The sequence below is a fragment of the Elephantulus edwardii genome, unplaced genomic scaffold (assembly GCF_000299155.1).
Source record: "Elephantulus edwardii isolate Elephantulus edwardi_28Jun2011 unplaced genomic scaffold, EleEdw1.0 scaffold00164, whole genome shotgun sequence".
Classification (NCBI taxonomy): Eukaryota; Metazoa; Chordata; class Mammalia; order Macroscelidea; family Macroscelididae; genus Elephantulus; species Elephantulus edwardii.
In genome coordinates this window covers 7,554,231-7,570,420 of record NW_006399914.1, presented here as the reverse complement: position 1 = coordinate 7,570,420, position 16,190 = coordinate 7,554,231, and the positions used below count along the sequence as shown (strand labels likewise).

At 39.2% G+C, this 16,190-nt stretch overlaps 1 protein-coding gene across 1 annotated transcript in view; it reads right to left on the bottom strand.

The window, feature by feature from the left end:
* SCG3 (secretogranin III) overlaps positions 1-16,190 on the bottom strand; it is a 42,184-nt gene that overhangs the window by 9,558 nt on the left and 16,436 nt on the right. The window contains exons 10-11 of the mRNA XM_006895320.1: positions 14,545-14,682; positions 956-1,036 (exon numbers count right to left, since the gene is read on the bottom strand). Coding sequence (XP_006895382.1) covers positions 956-1,036; positions 14,545-14,682 — 219 coding nt within the window. The remainder of the gene's footprint in view (positions 1-955; positions 1,037-14,544; positions 14,683-16,190) is intronic.

Below are 16,190 nucleotides of genomic sequence, written 5' to 3'. Positions count from 1 at the left end.
TTAATCTGGGAATCCTACTAAAGCCAGTTCACCATGGGTGACCCTTCTGGCACTTGATACACTGGTGGCATAGTTTTCAGCATCATTGCAACCCACAAATTATATCAGTATAGCAAAATGACTGACAGATGCTGTACTAATAAGAACAATAGTAAGTAAACAAGACTCTAGGTACTTTGGCTATAAAGTAACTCATACCTGTGGACTCTCCTAATACAATTGGGGGAACACACCTAATTAGTATTCTGAAAATGCTTCTGTTTAAAATATACTCCAAGAAAAGATGTGTGATACAAATGTCGGTCGGACCTCTAACTACAAGTTTGGAAGTTCAAGCTCAACAGCCTCTTAGAAGAAAGGCCTAGCAATCTACTTCTTAAAATCAGCCACTTCAAAGGAACAACAGCCACTAGAAAGTGAAGAAGCCCAGTTTTACACTAACACAATTGGGGCTACCATGAATTGGATGGAATTAGTTCTCAACAACCTGTTGATAAAATGAGATTGGCAGAATGTTCGTAAATAATTGAAAATTGGTGATGGGTCCTTGAAAATTCATTATACTAATCTCTCTACTTTTGTTTGACAATTTTCATCATAAAATGCAAAAGAAAAAAGTTTTTGTTTGAAATATTGATTTGGAAAATAATGGCAAAGTGAGATTCTCTTCCTTCTGCACCTGAGAGTCATTTTAAACTCTGAGAGGATACTTTAAGCCAAGTCAATGTGACTGTATGAATCTTGGGTATGGAGTTGTGCTGCCAACATAAAGGCAGGCAGTTCAAATCCACCAGCTGCTCCATAGGAAAAAAACATGTGCAATCTCCTCCTGTGTGATTTACAGCCTCTGAAAACCTGCCGGAAGATGAATTATGTGCTGCTTTTTAACTCAACAATGAGTGAATAAGTAACAAATAGAGGATGCCTGAAATGTAGAGTCACACTAAATTCATACCTTCTTTATTTCCTTTTTTGTCATGTTTCTTCAACCATTCAATATTTTTCCTGATGGCTTCCAAATAGGCTTCTGTCTTCCCTGGAAAAGGCAAGAAAACACATAGTAACCATATAAAAGAAAGTTCTTATTGCATCTCTTTGAAAAGAGCACACATAAGTTTGAAACTACAAATACTAAATTTATCAACCTCTTGTAAGGTGTAGTCCATAAGCCTGACAATGTGCCTTGTATGTGTGTACGGAGAGAGACTGAGGAGAGCAGGTAGAGGTGAGATTCCAGGGGACAGGGCAAAGCATGTAAATGCCAAGGAACCATTATGCTCCACACAAAAATAAATATCATTGGGTGTTTATTCAATTTATTGGGTGGTGAGTGAGTCTCAACAATTACTGATTGGACTATTTCTTGTTAGGGTTGCTCTGGTGGCCTAATGCTAAGAAGCTGTGCTGCCAACTCAAAGGCACATGGTTAGAATCCACCAATTACTTCAAGGAAGAAAGATGGGTAATCAATTCCTGTATAATTTATAGTCTCTGAAAACCCACTGGAGGGTCAGCTATGGGTTTATTATGACTTGACACCATGTAACAACAACATTTCTTGTAAGAGATGGTTTTTTCAAACTGAAGAATATTATCAAGTCAAAACTGAGTCAAGTATCAGGTAGAACTTGAAAGACTCCATCACCAGTTAAAAGTCCAAACTTCTGACCATACAAATGGCTATACAAGTCTTCTGTTGAATTCTAGGAGTGACTGCTTAAAAACGCAGATGAAAAGAGGCAACCAGGCTTTATTTCATGATCTGGGTGATTAATGAGAAACTGATTCTAAAGGATGTAAATACTCTTGAATGGGCTTTAAGTGTGTCAAGAGTATAATAGGCATCAATGAAGCTTCTCCTCTGATGTTCTGCATATGCACTGGTGTCTGTAAGGTTAGCATTATCATCATCCACTTAAATATGAGGAAACTGAGGCTCAGAGAGGATAAGTGGCTAAGACTACAAAAAGAGGCTTAAAAAAAAGGCTCAGAGAGGATAAAACTAAGACTACAAATGAAATAAACAGAGGTAAACTAGGAACCTTGATTTGCCTAGCTTCTGTCACTTGGCTATCTGAAAGAGAAGACCTCATCTTGCAGACATGGACACTGATACAGCCTTGTTATATCGTAAAGACAGGTGAGGCTCTAACGTTCAGAGAGACAGAGTCAGGTAGATAAAAGTGTTCTTTATGGTCTAAGGGACCTTCACCATGCAAGACCTCTGCACAAGCAATGACTTCTACTATCTTGACCTCTTGGTAGAGCTACTGATATTATGTGCTTAGTAGATGTTAGGAAACAGTGATTTGTCCTCCAAAAAGCACTGCTTCATTTGCTTTTTATAATGACCTCTCACAGCAGCCTACTGTTTTAGAGAGAAAGAAAAAGATACACAGAGAGATAAAATAATAAGGTCAAGGACACATGTCTAGTAAGTAGTAGAGTCATCTTGAATCTGGATGTATTTGATGACATATATAATACAGCATGGTCTTAAAATTCACTTACGTTCCAATTTCTGCCACTAAAATGACTTCCTGAACATCTTTTCCTTCCTTCCTTCCTTCCTTCTGCAAATCCACTCCTGCCTCACTACTGGGCTTTGTGTTATGTGTCTTTAAAAGAAATGCTTTGAAGCCCCAGGCAGAAAAGGAGTAAGAAACAAGAGACAACGGTTTTCCACTCTGATTCACATCAATTGCTTTTGTGTTCAAGAATGCCAGAGCATATAAAAGTCCGATGTATTCCTGGCTGCTGTGAGGACATCACAATCAGTGTAGAGATTTTTCATTGTCTGTTGCTCATTGCTCAGAAATTCAGATAATTTTGGTACATAAAAGCAATATTCTCTTTTAAATTATCTGTTAGAAAAAGTCTTTTGAACAACAAAAGGCATCTTAATGTGGACCATTTTAAAGAAAGCGACTTCATGATTTTTAGAGATTTAATCAGTTTAGTGGTCCTCCTGAGGCTTGCTATAATGAATGAGAATGATTTAGAATTTGCACTTTAGATAACTAAAGCTTTTGAAACTTTTGAGACTACTTGAAGGGAATCTTATTCTTTAAATAATTACAAGCACTCTTTCCACAATCTTATTTATGAATTATTATCAGAAATTGGGAAGCTTATTTGAGTCCAAGAATGCTAGTTTGACTTCTGTATGTATGATATATATATATATACAGATATATTAAATTATATATTAAAAATTCTGGATTAAGCAGTTTTTAAAAAGAACATTCCTCCATTTCCTATATATGCTAATGAAGCAGCTCTCATTCAGGAAGGAGTGAAAATGGGAGATAAATATCCAATGATGGGTGAAATTGGTAGATAAATGTCCAGCTTCCTTGTTCCTCAGGTGGGACAACCACGAGTCAAGCTTTTCACAACCTCCCAGGGTCCTCAGTGTGTTTTAGTCCATAGTTGGTTTCTTTTCTTTTCCAATTTCATGTCCCTACTCCCCTGCTGACAGACACTTCCTGGGATCATGGCCACTTAAGTTGTTGTTATTAGGTGCCCTAGATACAACTTCTAACAGCACTATGAACGACAAGCTGAGCCCTGATCCGGTACCCTATGCTGTGCCATCCTTATAATTTCTGACACACCTGAGCACGTTGCTGCAGTTACTGGGTCAGTGAATGTCATTGAGGATCTTCCTCTCTTTTGCTGACCCTCCACCTTTCCAAGCATACATCCCTCTTCAAAGAATAGCCTCTCCTAGAAACATGTAAATGAAACTTGTTGTTGTTAGGTGCTGTCAAGTATGCCTCATAGAGACCCTATGAACAAAAGATCTGAACTTTCTTCTATCCTGCACCGTCCTCACACTTCCTCACACACAAGTGCCCATTGCAGCAGTCACTGTGTCAATCCACCTGGTTGAGAGTCTTTCTCTCCCACACTGACCCTCCACTCTTCCCAGCATCATGTCCTTCCCCAAGGAATAGCCCCTTCTAGCAACATGCCTGAAGTATGTGAGATAAAAACTCATCATTCTTGCCTCCAAAGAGCACTCCAGATGCATCCTGTCCATGTGAATCTGTTTGTTCTCCTGGCCATCCATAGGATGGATGTTATAGTGCTCGTCTCCAACACCACAGCTCAAAGGCATCAATTCTTTTTCTGCCATCCTTATTCATTGTCCTGGTCTTGGATGCATAGCAAGTGATTAAAAACTATGGCCTGAATCAGATACACCTTAGTCCTCAAACCAACATCATTACTCATCAATAATTTAGAGAGGTCCCTAACTGCAGATTTTCCCAGTGCAATCGGTCTCCTTACTTCCTGCCTGCTGGTACTAAGGATGTTAACTGTGGATCCAAGCAAGATGAAGCTGTTACGTTTCAATCTCCTCTCCATCCATCATGATTATGTCTATCAGTCCCGTGGTAAGAATCTTTGTTTTCCTGATACTGAGATGCAGTCCATACCAAAGGCTCGGTCCCAAATCTTTTCCACAAGATCTGCTTCTAGGGGAACCCAGTCTAAGACACTTTGACATAGAAATTTCAATATTAGTTTGGCTACTTTTTGTTCAGGAACAAAATTATCTATAATTACCTATAACTCCCCTCCAATCCCCAAAATAACCAAAAAGCCTAATTACCAGGCTCATTGAGACTGAGTCAAAACGGACTCATAGTTGACCCTCCAGCAGGTTTACGAGGCTGTAAATTGCATGGAAGGAAGGGAATGTCCATCTTTCTCCAAAACCCACTAAAAGAAGTGGTGAATTTATCAATAAGAAGTGTAGGAAAAGTAACTTTATTACACAGATGGACATTATCAACTCACAACACAGAATGAATTTACTACAGCTTAAAGAAAAATGGACTGAAAGCAGTCACTATTTTGTGGACATTTTATTAGAACACTAATGAAAAGAATAGGTAAACTCATGAATGTCTCTTTTGGGATATTACCAAACTAGCCAGAAATATAAGTAGTTCTCAAACTTCATGCACACCAAAATCCCTAAATCAATACTCTCAAGCCCATTCTATCTCATAGCAACCCCACGTTACAAAGTAAGACTATGCTCCGTAGGCTGTGACTTACCTTTTGGAAGCAGACCTAATGGTCTTTCTTTCGAAGCGCCTTTGAGTGGCTTTGAACTTCCAATCTTTCAGTTAGTAGTGTTGTGTTTAACCATTTTACATTACCTAGGAAGCATTCCTTTTTTTGGAGGGATACAGGGATACATTTACTTTGTGATTATGAACAACTTAGTTTTGAATGTCACAAGTTTCTTATATTTATTTTGTTTCTCACAAATTCTAAAGTCCCATATTCGTGGCCTTTAGTCACTCTTCAAGCCTAGTGCTGAAATCACCCCAGGAATCAACTTACAGCCAAACAGTACATGAATATTGCTTGGCCTATATTGCGGCCAGTAACAAAGCATAAGAGCTCTTAGGGCACCCATCCATACAAGATCAAAAGGGCAGCATCTGCCCAGGGATAAAATTCAGAAGACAGGGAAAGAAGCAAACATGGAAAACAGGGAAATACAGATGGGAAATAGAAAGAAAGCTGTCACAACACGGAGATTGTGATCAAGGTTGCAAAACAATGTGTATGAATCCTTGAATGGAAAATCACCTTGCTTCAAACTGTCACTCAAACCACAATATTTTTTTCTATATACCCAATATTTATGTTCCTCCCTGTATCAACTGTATTTGGATAGTTGAGGGGTAGGGACCCCATTAATATTTCTTAACTATAAATTGGAATTCTCTCCACTGTTCAACAAGGTTTGAGGACCACTGCCCCAAGTATTATTAGTACCTCGGCACATCTAATAAATCATTGGTAACAACACAAATAAAACCAGGTGTGCCTCTATTCTCAGAGAGAAGCAGCTGGTTCCTGTTTACTTTTTTCTCTTCTTGGGAGCTACAACGCAAATCATTTATTTACACAGTGTGGACTGAAAGCCCATGAGATTCTGCTTTGGAAAGCTGGACTATTTTTTCTCCAATCTATTTCAGCTTCCTTTGGAAAAAAATAGCTCATGGCTGAGGTAATATGGCACAAATCTTAAAACATATGCTGAAGCAGATGGGAAGAAGGCCAGAGAAAGAGCATAGCCCTGAGCTGGCTCCTGGATGTTCTGGTTTTCAGCACTGCACGAGAAATGTACCGCTTTACACGTGATTTCCCTTACCCCCGACTCCAGAAAGCATAGAAATCAACAGTCAGTCTACTAACCACTGGAGATGCTGAAAACATCTTCTGAAAGAATGTTTATGAGAAATGAGTCTCACTGTAGATGCAGAACAGTCTAAAAGGCACCACTTAAAAAGTCCTGAATAGAGTGGGAGAAAACTGTGGAACAAAACTCAAAATCAGAAAAAGACACTACGGATGGGTTGGATAGATACTACCCGAGCTCCACAGACTATAACTCTTGAGTTTCCGTTCAGTCCTGGAACTGAACTAATCCCCAGGACCCAATATTTTAGCTAAATGGTAGCAGGTCTAGGAGGTGAGGATCAACGCTAGGGATGTAAGCACTCTTGTAGAACAATCGACTGTTGGAGATTCAAAGGATCGTGTTTGCCCAAGAACAAAGTTCTGAAGGTAGGAAGAGTTAGAAGTAACGAAGAGTGGAAATGGGAAACAGGGAGGAAGTGGGATGAGGGACAGTACAATGTGGGGCTTGTAATCAATGTCAAGAAACAAAATGAATGTGAATTGTTGAATGGAAAACTGATCTGCTCCATCTTCACTTAATTCACAGGAAAAACTTTAAAAACTGTAATACTGGGCTTACGGTCATGTGAAGAAAACTTGATGAGGGTTTTTTAATTTCACAAAGCAACTAATACAGACATAATGGGTGTTGCAAGGGACACAGAGCCACTCAATTCACCAAGTTTTCTGTGGAGTGATGACATTTTGTGTGCTCAGGAAATGCAGTATTAGTATGAGGACCCCTAGATTGAGGTTCAAACATCCAGCCACTCTGTGGGAAAGAGATGAGCAGTCTTCACCCATGAGATATACAACGCTGGAGACCTAAATTGGTGGCAATGAGTGAGGGGCATAGGTGTTACGTGTTGGGCTGCCAACCAAAAGGTTATCAGTTTGAATCCACCAGCCACTCAGTGGGGGAAAAGGGGCATTCTCCTTCTACAGATTTATTAGCTTCAGAAATCTGATTGGATGTTAACCTGATTGAGTCAGAATCAAGTTATTATTATTATGAGTTAATTATCAAAGTAAATAATTAAATTATTAATTATCATAAGTTAATTATTAAAATAATTAAGCTAATAATTATACCACTTTTTCGTTTATTTACAAAGCAAGTTTTGCTTCTATTTACAGATGCTTCTCATATCAGGTTTAATGTGGGGGAAAATCCAATTTAACCACTTATGATAAAAGCACATTTTGAATAGTTTTGATAACTAAACTCTTGCTTTCTACAGAGACTTACATTATGAATAATATTTTGAAATATTTATTTCTAAGTGGAATAGTTACTTAAATAATTCAGTGAGTGTTTCTAAATTTAGAGCTATGTCAAGTGGACCAAAAATGTCTCATTTCATCTATATCTGTAAAGTTGCTTCATTTTTCAGCTTAATTGCTCTCTGGAGACCAAAGAAGAATATTTTATAAACTTATTCCATTAGATAAGTTTGGCTCTTTTTGCCAACTGGATATTTATTCACTTATTGCTGACCTGTGAGTCACAGAAGCTCTTTTTTCAAAATCATCCAACAAATGAAATAAGCCTTATGGCCCCATAAACTCATTCCAGGACTATAATTTATCAAGATGATAACTAAATAATGAAATTAATTTAAGAAATTCAATCTCTAAGATGTTTTTCACTTAAATAGCCTATGTCCCTCTATCTTTTTTTCAGAAGTCAGAGACTTACTACTTAATTAAAAATTGTGAATAAATTGGCTAGCTCATAGGATATTCTATTTTTTAAAAGCACCATAGATATTATTCACTGTAAATTCATTGTTCAATTGTAAATTCAGTGTTGAGTTGGAACAGATCCATAGCCAAACCTACAGCTGGTTTTCAGCGGCTGTCATGCGTGGAGCAGTGATTGAGTCACCCATGTGAGGCCGTGAGTGGGTCAGAAGCTAACCATACCAGAAACTAGAGATGTACACATCAACTCAAGATTTTCAAGGACCCCAAATCCAAACCCCTTGTCTTCAAGTCAACAACGAGTCAGCAACTCTGCAGGACAGAGTAGGACTGCTCGTAACACTTCCAAACCTGCAAATCTTTAGGGGTCAAGATGACAATGTCTTTTCCTCTGAGAACGGCTGGAGGGTGTGGAACACCAGCCTTTTAGATAGCACCAAGTGCTTTGACCGTTGTACTACCAGGGCTCATTTATGCAAAGATACCAAAACACTTAAATCCACTGGCGTCAAGTCAGTTCCAACTCCTGGTAACCTTCCACATGGTTTCCAAGTCTGAGAGTTTCCAAATCTCTACAGGAGACTGCTCATCTTTTAAAGAGAAGGTGAAGGATTCAAACTGTTTATCTTTCCGTTTGCAGCCCAGTTCATATCATACCAAGCCCTCAGGACTCTCGCCAAGGACTACTGTAGTTAGTTGCTGTCTAGTTGACTATGACTCATAGCAACCCTATGAACAAGAGATTGGAACCTTTTCCTATCCTAAGTCATCTTCATGATAAGCTCTTCCCACACATAAATGTCCCATTTAGAAATGAACCCATTAATTTACAAATGTAATTTACAAATTACAAGGCTCAGAAGATGCAGTGAGTTGCCCAAGGCATCCTAGCAAAGGACTGGCAGAACTGGGCTAAAACCTGTGTTCCCTGACTCCCAATCCAGAGGTCTTCATTACAACATTATATACTATATTTTATGAACATGTAAAATGCCATAATTCCACAGAAAGTCTTGTTGAAATGAATGGCTCTTATCTTTCAGCTCATAGTACAGCAAGTAGCACACAAAACCACCAGAGCTCCTTATAAATATTTATATTCTTCATAGGACTCAGTACAGTGCTTAGTATGACTGATAACTATTTGCTGTGGTTGGATGGGGTCATTATCTCACATTGTAAAACCACAATAGACTCCCTACAGATGTTCCTGCCAAGGTGTCCTGCTTGTAATGATTTCCTTAAGTGATTTTTGCTGGCCCAATAGCTCATCTCCAATTATACTCTGTAATCTCATCCAACTTCTCTTCTGACAGGGGTTTGTTCTACACATGCCCCCACTTTGTCAGGAAGGAGGATGTGCCGGCCAACATGTCTGAGGCCTGGGGTGGACTTGCCTACATAGGGGTTAACAGCTATTCAGGTCATTTCAAGCTGTGTTTGAGTTCTCAAAAGCAAGTACTGCTGTTTCTAGTCCTTTTGTAGCTCTACTTCCTGAGCACAGAGCCAAGTATGCTATCAGAATAAATGTTTATTTACGGCTGAATAAATGTCTAGGGAAACCCTGTCAACCCTGGCTTCACCACAAGGGTACTTTAATTTTTCTGCCTGGAGACAGTAAGAGTTTTCTCACTGAGCTTTACAAAAGAAAAGTAAAATAGCCTTTGGGGGGAAAAATGTAAGAGACACAACTGTGAATACAAAGATCAATGTCTTCTGTTTGCCTCATAGAGATGGATTATCTTTTTCTTAAAGAAATGGTGCTCCTTGACATGAACACAATTTTCTTTCTAAACTGTACTGCAATCCACTATCCTTGTCCCAGAAGCTCTAGTGACTTACTGGTAAGGAGTTCTGCTGCTAACACAAAGGCAGGTATGTAGTTCAAATCCACCAGCTGTTCCATGTGTGAAATCTCCTCCCGTGAGTTTTACAACCTCTGAATACCCAGTGGAGGGTCATTATAAGTTAATTTTGACTTGATGTCATACAACAACAACATGCTTGTACAAGAGTAATGAAGATCAGTAGTAGGTTGAATAAATTAAATCCCTAAGTAATGGAATATCTGTGTTTCATTGACTATGCAAAGGCATTTGACTGTGGGTCACAACAAATCATGGGTAATCTTCAGGGAAATGGCAGGGGTTGGGGGAGCACATTTGATTGTGCTTATGCAAAATCTATACTTGGACCAGGAAGCAGTTCTCAGAACACAGCAAAGAAATACTGCATGGTTCAAAATCAGGAAAGGAGTGTGTCAGCGATGCATCGTGTCTCCATACCTCTTCAGTCTATATGCAGAACAGATCATTCAGGAAGCTGGGCCTTATGAGGAGGAATGTGGCATAAGGATCAGAGAAAGACTCATCAACAACCTACATTATGCAGATGACACAACCTTGCTTGCTGAAATCGAGGAGGACCTGAAGCACTTGCTGTAGAAGGTCAAGGACTATAGTCTTCAATATGGATTGAAGTTTAACATCAAGAAGGCAAAGATTCTCACCACTGAACCAATGGGCAGCACCATGATAGATGGAGAAGAGATTGAGGTTGTTATAAATTACAGTTTGCTCAGCACCACAATCAACACTCTTGGCATCAGCAGTGAGGAAATAAAAAGACGAATTGCATTAGCTAAATCTGCTGTCAGGGATCTCTTCAAAGTACTAAAAAGCAATGATAACAGTCTAGAGACTAAGGTGCTTCTAATCCAGGCCAAAGTCATCATGATAACTTACTATGCATCAGAGATCTGGACAAGGACTAAGGATGACAGAAGAAGAATTGATGCCTTTGAGTTGTGGTGCTTGAGAAGAGCCTTGAATACACCATGGGCTGTTTCAAAAACAAGTAAATCTGTCTTGGAGAGGGTGAAACCAAGTTTGTTCTTGGAGGCTAGGATTTTGAAGCTCCATCTCACATACTTTAGGTACATGGCCAGGAGGGACCAGCGCTTGGAGGACACCATGATTAGAAGAGTTGAGGGATAGCACAGGAGAGGAAGAGCCCAGATGAGATGGATTGATACAGTAACTGGGGAAGTGTGCTGGAATCAGTGAGGCTAGCTCAAGACAGGGCAGGCCTCAGAGCTGCGGTACATAGAGAGGGTCGCTATGGGTTGCTGGCGACTCAATGGCACATAACAACATCATCTTCTGAAAAAGTAAAATATAACCATTGGCACCCATGCCTAGGGATATTTGCATAGTAATTGCATGAAGTGAGAGTGTTGACCCAGCAACTTGAAGGCCCTCACCAGGCCTGCTGCTTCTGTGTTCTACCCAATTCTAAATGCAAAGCTTATGCACAGGTGTGTCCCTGTGAATCACTCCTGCAGGGTGATTCAGGCATGCTGGGGTTTATGGGGATGAACCAAAGAGCTTTCTGCTGCTACCTGCTGTCTCCCTCTTTTCAAGCACAGGACCTCACTTGTTCTAGTAAGCTACCTTTCCCAAGTTTATTGCTCCTTTAGAATGCTCTAGGGTTGGGCTGAAATATTACGGTGGTGTGACTGGACTGGTCCACAGGGGACAGCAACGATGACACAGTCACAGTTTCACCTTCCCATAACCATCAAAAGAACCTTAAATAATCATTCTAACATTCTTTCCTCCTCAAGCCAGGTACAACCTCCTATCCCTTCTTAATACATGTCATCGTGAAACAACGAGAGCTGGTATGTCAGCTATGTTCATGTAGGAATACATTGCAATGTTCTAGGAAATCCATGTTATTTTTTTTTAAGTTTTTTTTTTTTTATTTTTGTGTGAGTGTACCGTCAAATCAGATCAGACTGGTACAGGAGGAGATTGTCCCTCCTTCCCCGGCAGAGCATCTGGTGGATTCGAACCGTGTGCCTCTGGGATTATAGTTGCAGCTCCTTGCCACTAGGCCACCAGAGCTCCCCAGGAAATCCATGTTATAAAAATAGGGTAAAATAATATAAAACTCTATCATAATATAAAATTGTACTGGATAGAAAAAATGACAACATGAGCTTCTATTAGTAACAAAACTTGCTTTTTATGTCTATCTCGAGAGAAAACAAAAGTCCCAATAGTTGAAATGGCACAATTGACCACTTTCACCACTCATCTGCACCCTTACGGCCCAAGTCTCTAATGCTATTCTCTACGTCCTTGAAGGGGAATTAAAATCTTGGAATGGGAAAATTCAGGGTAGGACTAGAATATTGTGTTGTTGCCAAAAAGCGAAGATGCTTGAAAAAGCATTGGGACAATTGTAAAAGGGCCGACAACCAGCTCTGGGGAGCTCCCACTGCCCAAACTGTGACCATTAAAGCATAAACAGTAGCCAAGCGAAACAACTTATGCAAATGGAAATGCTAATATGAAGTGTTCATAAAGGGATTAACAAAAAGGAAATAGTTTACCATTTTTATTCACTTTATTACGTTATGTGGTAGTAAATATATAGCCACTTTGCTTTCCTGCTTCCTCATACAGACATTGTTAAGGCTGGGTAGTTTGTCAAGTATGACTCAAAAACCTATTTCTGTCTATGTATGCAAGAGAGATTGGGTGAGGGAACTTGTCAGTGAGTCAAATCGAGTCTCCAGAATGAAAAGCTATAGCATGAATAGGAAGGTGATCGGCCCTTGTGATCTCATATACTATCATACCAAATAAATAAATAATGAACTCCACAGGCTCCTTGTTGCTTATGGTCATATATAAGAATCAAGGAGTTGGAATCAACTTCGTGACAATGGGTTTGGCAATTAAAGAAAATGTTATATATCCACTTCACCAAAGAAGACATTTAGATGGACAACAAGCACATGAAGAAATGTTCAAAATCCCTAGCTCTAAGAGAGATACAAATCAAAACAACTATGAGATATCATCTCACCCCAGTAAGAATAGCAAAATTTAACAGAACAACAAACATCAAATGCTGGCGAGGTTGGAGAGAAACTGGAACACTTAATCACTGTTGGTGGGAATGTAAAATGGTGCAAAATTCCACTACTGGGAATTTACCCAAGAAACCATAACTGCCACCCAAGCAGACATATGCACACCCATGTTTATTGCTGCTTTTCTCTCAATAGCAAAGAGCTGGAAACAACTCAAGTGCCCATCAACAAACGAATGGAATACTACACTGCATTGAAAAATAAGGAACTCATGAAATATTATACAAAATGGGTGACCCTGGAGGACATTATGCTGAGTGAAATATCACAGTCACAAAAGGACAAATATTGCATAGGGCCATGTTTGTACAATGGGACTGACTTTGGGGTTGAGGGAAGACAGAGGAGGAGGGGATGAATGATGTATACTGCATTGAAACAGATGAGGGAGAAAACTGTTTAAAAGGGATATATAATTAGGTATTATTGTCATGACAGGAGTCCAAAATGAAGGCTGCATAGTGGAGTGAACTTGGGGGGGGAGGGATTGCATAGCAATGAGTTTTTCTTTTACTTTTCAAGGATAGTGAATTGGGGGCAGAGGGTGGGCAGGGAGAAAGGTGCAACAATCAATGTATAGAAACCCTAAGTTTGTAAACTTTCATTAAAATTAATTTTAAAAAATCAATAAAAAAGGAAAAAAAGAAAATGTCATATATTGATCAAGATTTGTGATCTTGATAAAGTACTTAAAAGTATGTGTCAAGGTGCAATCACTGCATAAATTTGTCTTATTACATCAACAAAGTGTGATGGTCTTGTTGACTAAGTAGTGTGGGACTATTTAGAATAAGTATTGATTCCATTTAAAGAAATAGTTACTTAATAATGTCCTAACATTATAAACTGAACACCTAACATACAAATGGTAGGTAGTATTCCCTCCCAACTGCAAAAGCCCCTTGGATCGTTTAAAATCATTAAGAGATGAAATCATTCTAGAAGAGTCATAATTAATTTTTAAAACTGCTATTCAACACTCTTGGCACCAGCAGCCAGGAAATTAAAAGATGTACTGCGATGGGAAAATCTGCTGTGGTGGACCTCTCCAAAGTACTGAAGAGCAATGGTATCACTCTAGAGACTAAGGTGTGCTTGATACAGGTCTTTGCAATCATTTGCTATGCATCAGAGAACTGGACAATGACTAGGGAGGATGGAAGGAGAATTGATGCCTTTGAGCTGTGGTGTTGGAGAAGAGTATTGAATATATCATGGATTGCTAAGAGAACTAACAGGTTCATTATAGAGAGGGTGAAACCAGGCTTCTCCTTGGAGTCAAGGATTCTGAAGCTTCATCTGATATACTTTGGACATGTTGCAAGAAGAGACCAGTCCTTGGAGACGGACCTCATGCTTGGGAGGGTGGAGGAACAGCACAGGAGAGGAAGACTCTCTATGAGGTGGATTAATTCAGTGACTGGGGTAATAGGGGTGGGTGTGTCAGAGACAGTGAGGCTAGCACAGAATAGAGCAGGGTTTAGGGCTGTTGTACACAGGGTCACTATGAGTCGCAGGTGACTCGATGGCATAAAACAACATTCGACTAAAGATGCTGAATCTTTCTATACAGATCATGCTCATTTCTCATTGGTGAGGCTAGCTTTTTGGACTATTTTCAGGTATAATAAGATTATTTCTTTCTCAATTTCATTGTCAACCTCATGCAGGCAATCATGTACCTTTTAATTCTTTTGTCTTTCCTCCTGGGTTGAAGTTATCCTCTTTTGTAGAGTCTTTCAAGGTCCCATACTCCTTTTCCATTTTAGCTGCTTCTTCCTTGGTACTATCTGTCTCTTCATGGCTCTTCTCAGATGGCACTGCAATTAGATGATGCACTTTTGTCACAGCTACATCTATATCAATTCATTTCAAAGGTAGAAATTAGTTCTATTTTAAAGGCATAGACTGAAGTTCAATAATTTTCTAAGCTGAAAGGGGTATTAGCGAGTCTTGAGGTGCTTCCTCCCATTTCACAGATTAGGAAACTGAGGCCCAGTGAGTGAAGAGACTTGCTTGAGGTCACCTATTGAATTAGCTGAAGAGCTAAGTCAAATTATTTGTTTCCTAGATTATGTTCATTCTATTTTGCCATCCGTCATTAGTCTTTTGCTTATTTTAATCACTATTGATAATTAAACTGAGTATGTCAGAATCTATAATGTTAGAAATAAAAATTAGTATAAATGATTGAATGAAGTTATAATTACAATGTTATAAAATGAAATGTAAATGAATGGAAAAGCCATATGATTTATGAACTCTTACGCAAATGAGTAAAGGAATGGAGAATAAAACCCTTCTGCACACTAACTTTTTCCCCAATAAGAGTTTTATTACTTACAAGTAGAAAATTCCACAAAAAGAATTTTAAAAAATCAGTAACTGTCTCATTATGCCAAACCAATTACTTCAACAAGTATATTTCCCTTGGTTTTGAAAAACATATTTATTTATACAAGGGAGCTCCAGCAGCCTATAAACCAGAGACTTCAGGAGAGAAAGGTGAGCAATCCCCTCCCTTGTGATTTACAGCCTCAGAAACCCAATGCAGTGTCACCTAGGAGACAGTTCTAACTTCACTGCAATGAGTTTCTTTTTATAGTTGTGCTATAATTTTGTTCCTTGATTTTGTACTCTGTCATTGATAGTATTATGGGATTTTTTTTCAAGTTATGAAAAAAACCATTATTTTTAATGGCCACATCCACGTGGATGTAGATAATATCTGTGAAAGGGACAACAGACTAACATTATGATTTGAAATGTTTTCTTTCTTCACTCTACTCTTTCTTTTAAATAGAAAGTTCCTCTTTATATCGTGGTTCCAGGAGCTTCCATGTTTGCTGTGCTAAGTAGGGTACTAAATGGAGATGCAGACCAGAAGAAATTGTACTGAAAATGAACACAATCAAGCCAGAGGGGAGGTGAGAAGATCTTGGACAGAAAAGCAAGAAGGGCAGGAACAAAAGTGAGGAGTAGACAGCGGATGAAGGACAGAAGTATGGAGAAGTGGTAGTCTAAGGGAATAGGGCGGAAAAAGAATCTATAGCTGTTGAGTCTGAAACAAGCTGACCTTCAGGTAGGTTTCTGAGGCTGCAAATCTCACAGAAAGACTCATCTTTCTCCAGTGAAGTCATTGTTGCATTGGACCCTCCAGAGAGGCAGAACCTTTGGATTGTTGTTGTTGTTATGTGCCGTCGAGTCGTTTGCGACTCATAGTGACCCTATGTATAACAGCCCTAAACCCTGCTCTATCCTGTGCCAATCGCACTGCCTCTGACACACCCATCCCGATTACCCCAGTCACTGAATCAATCCATCTCAT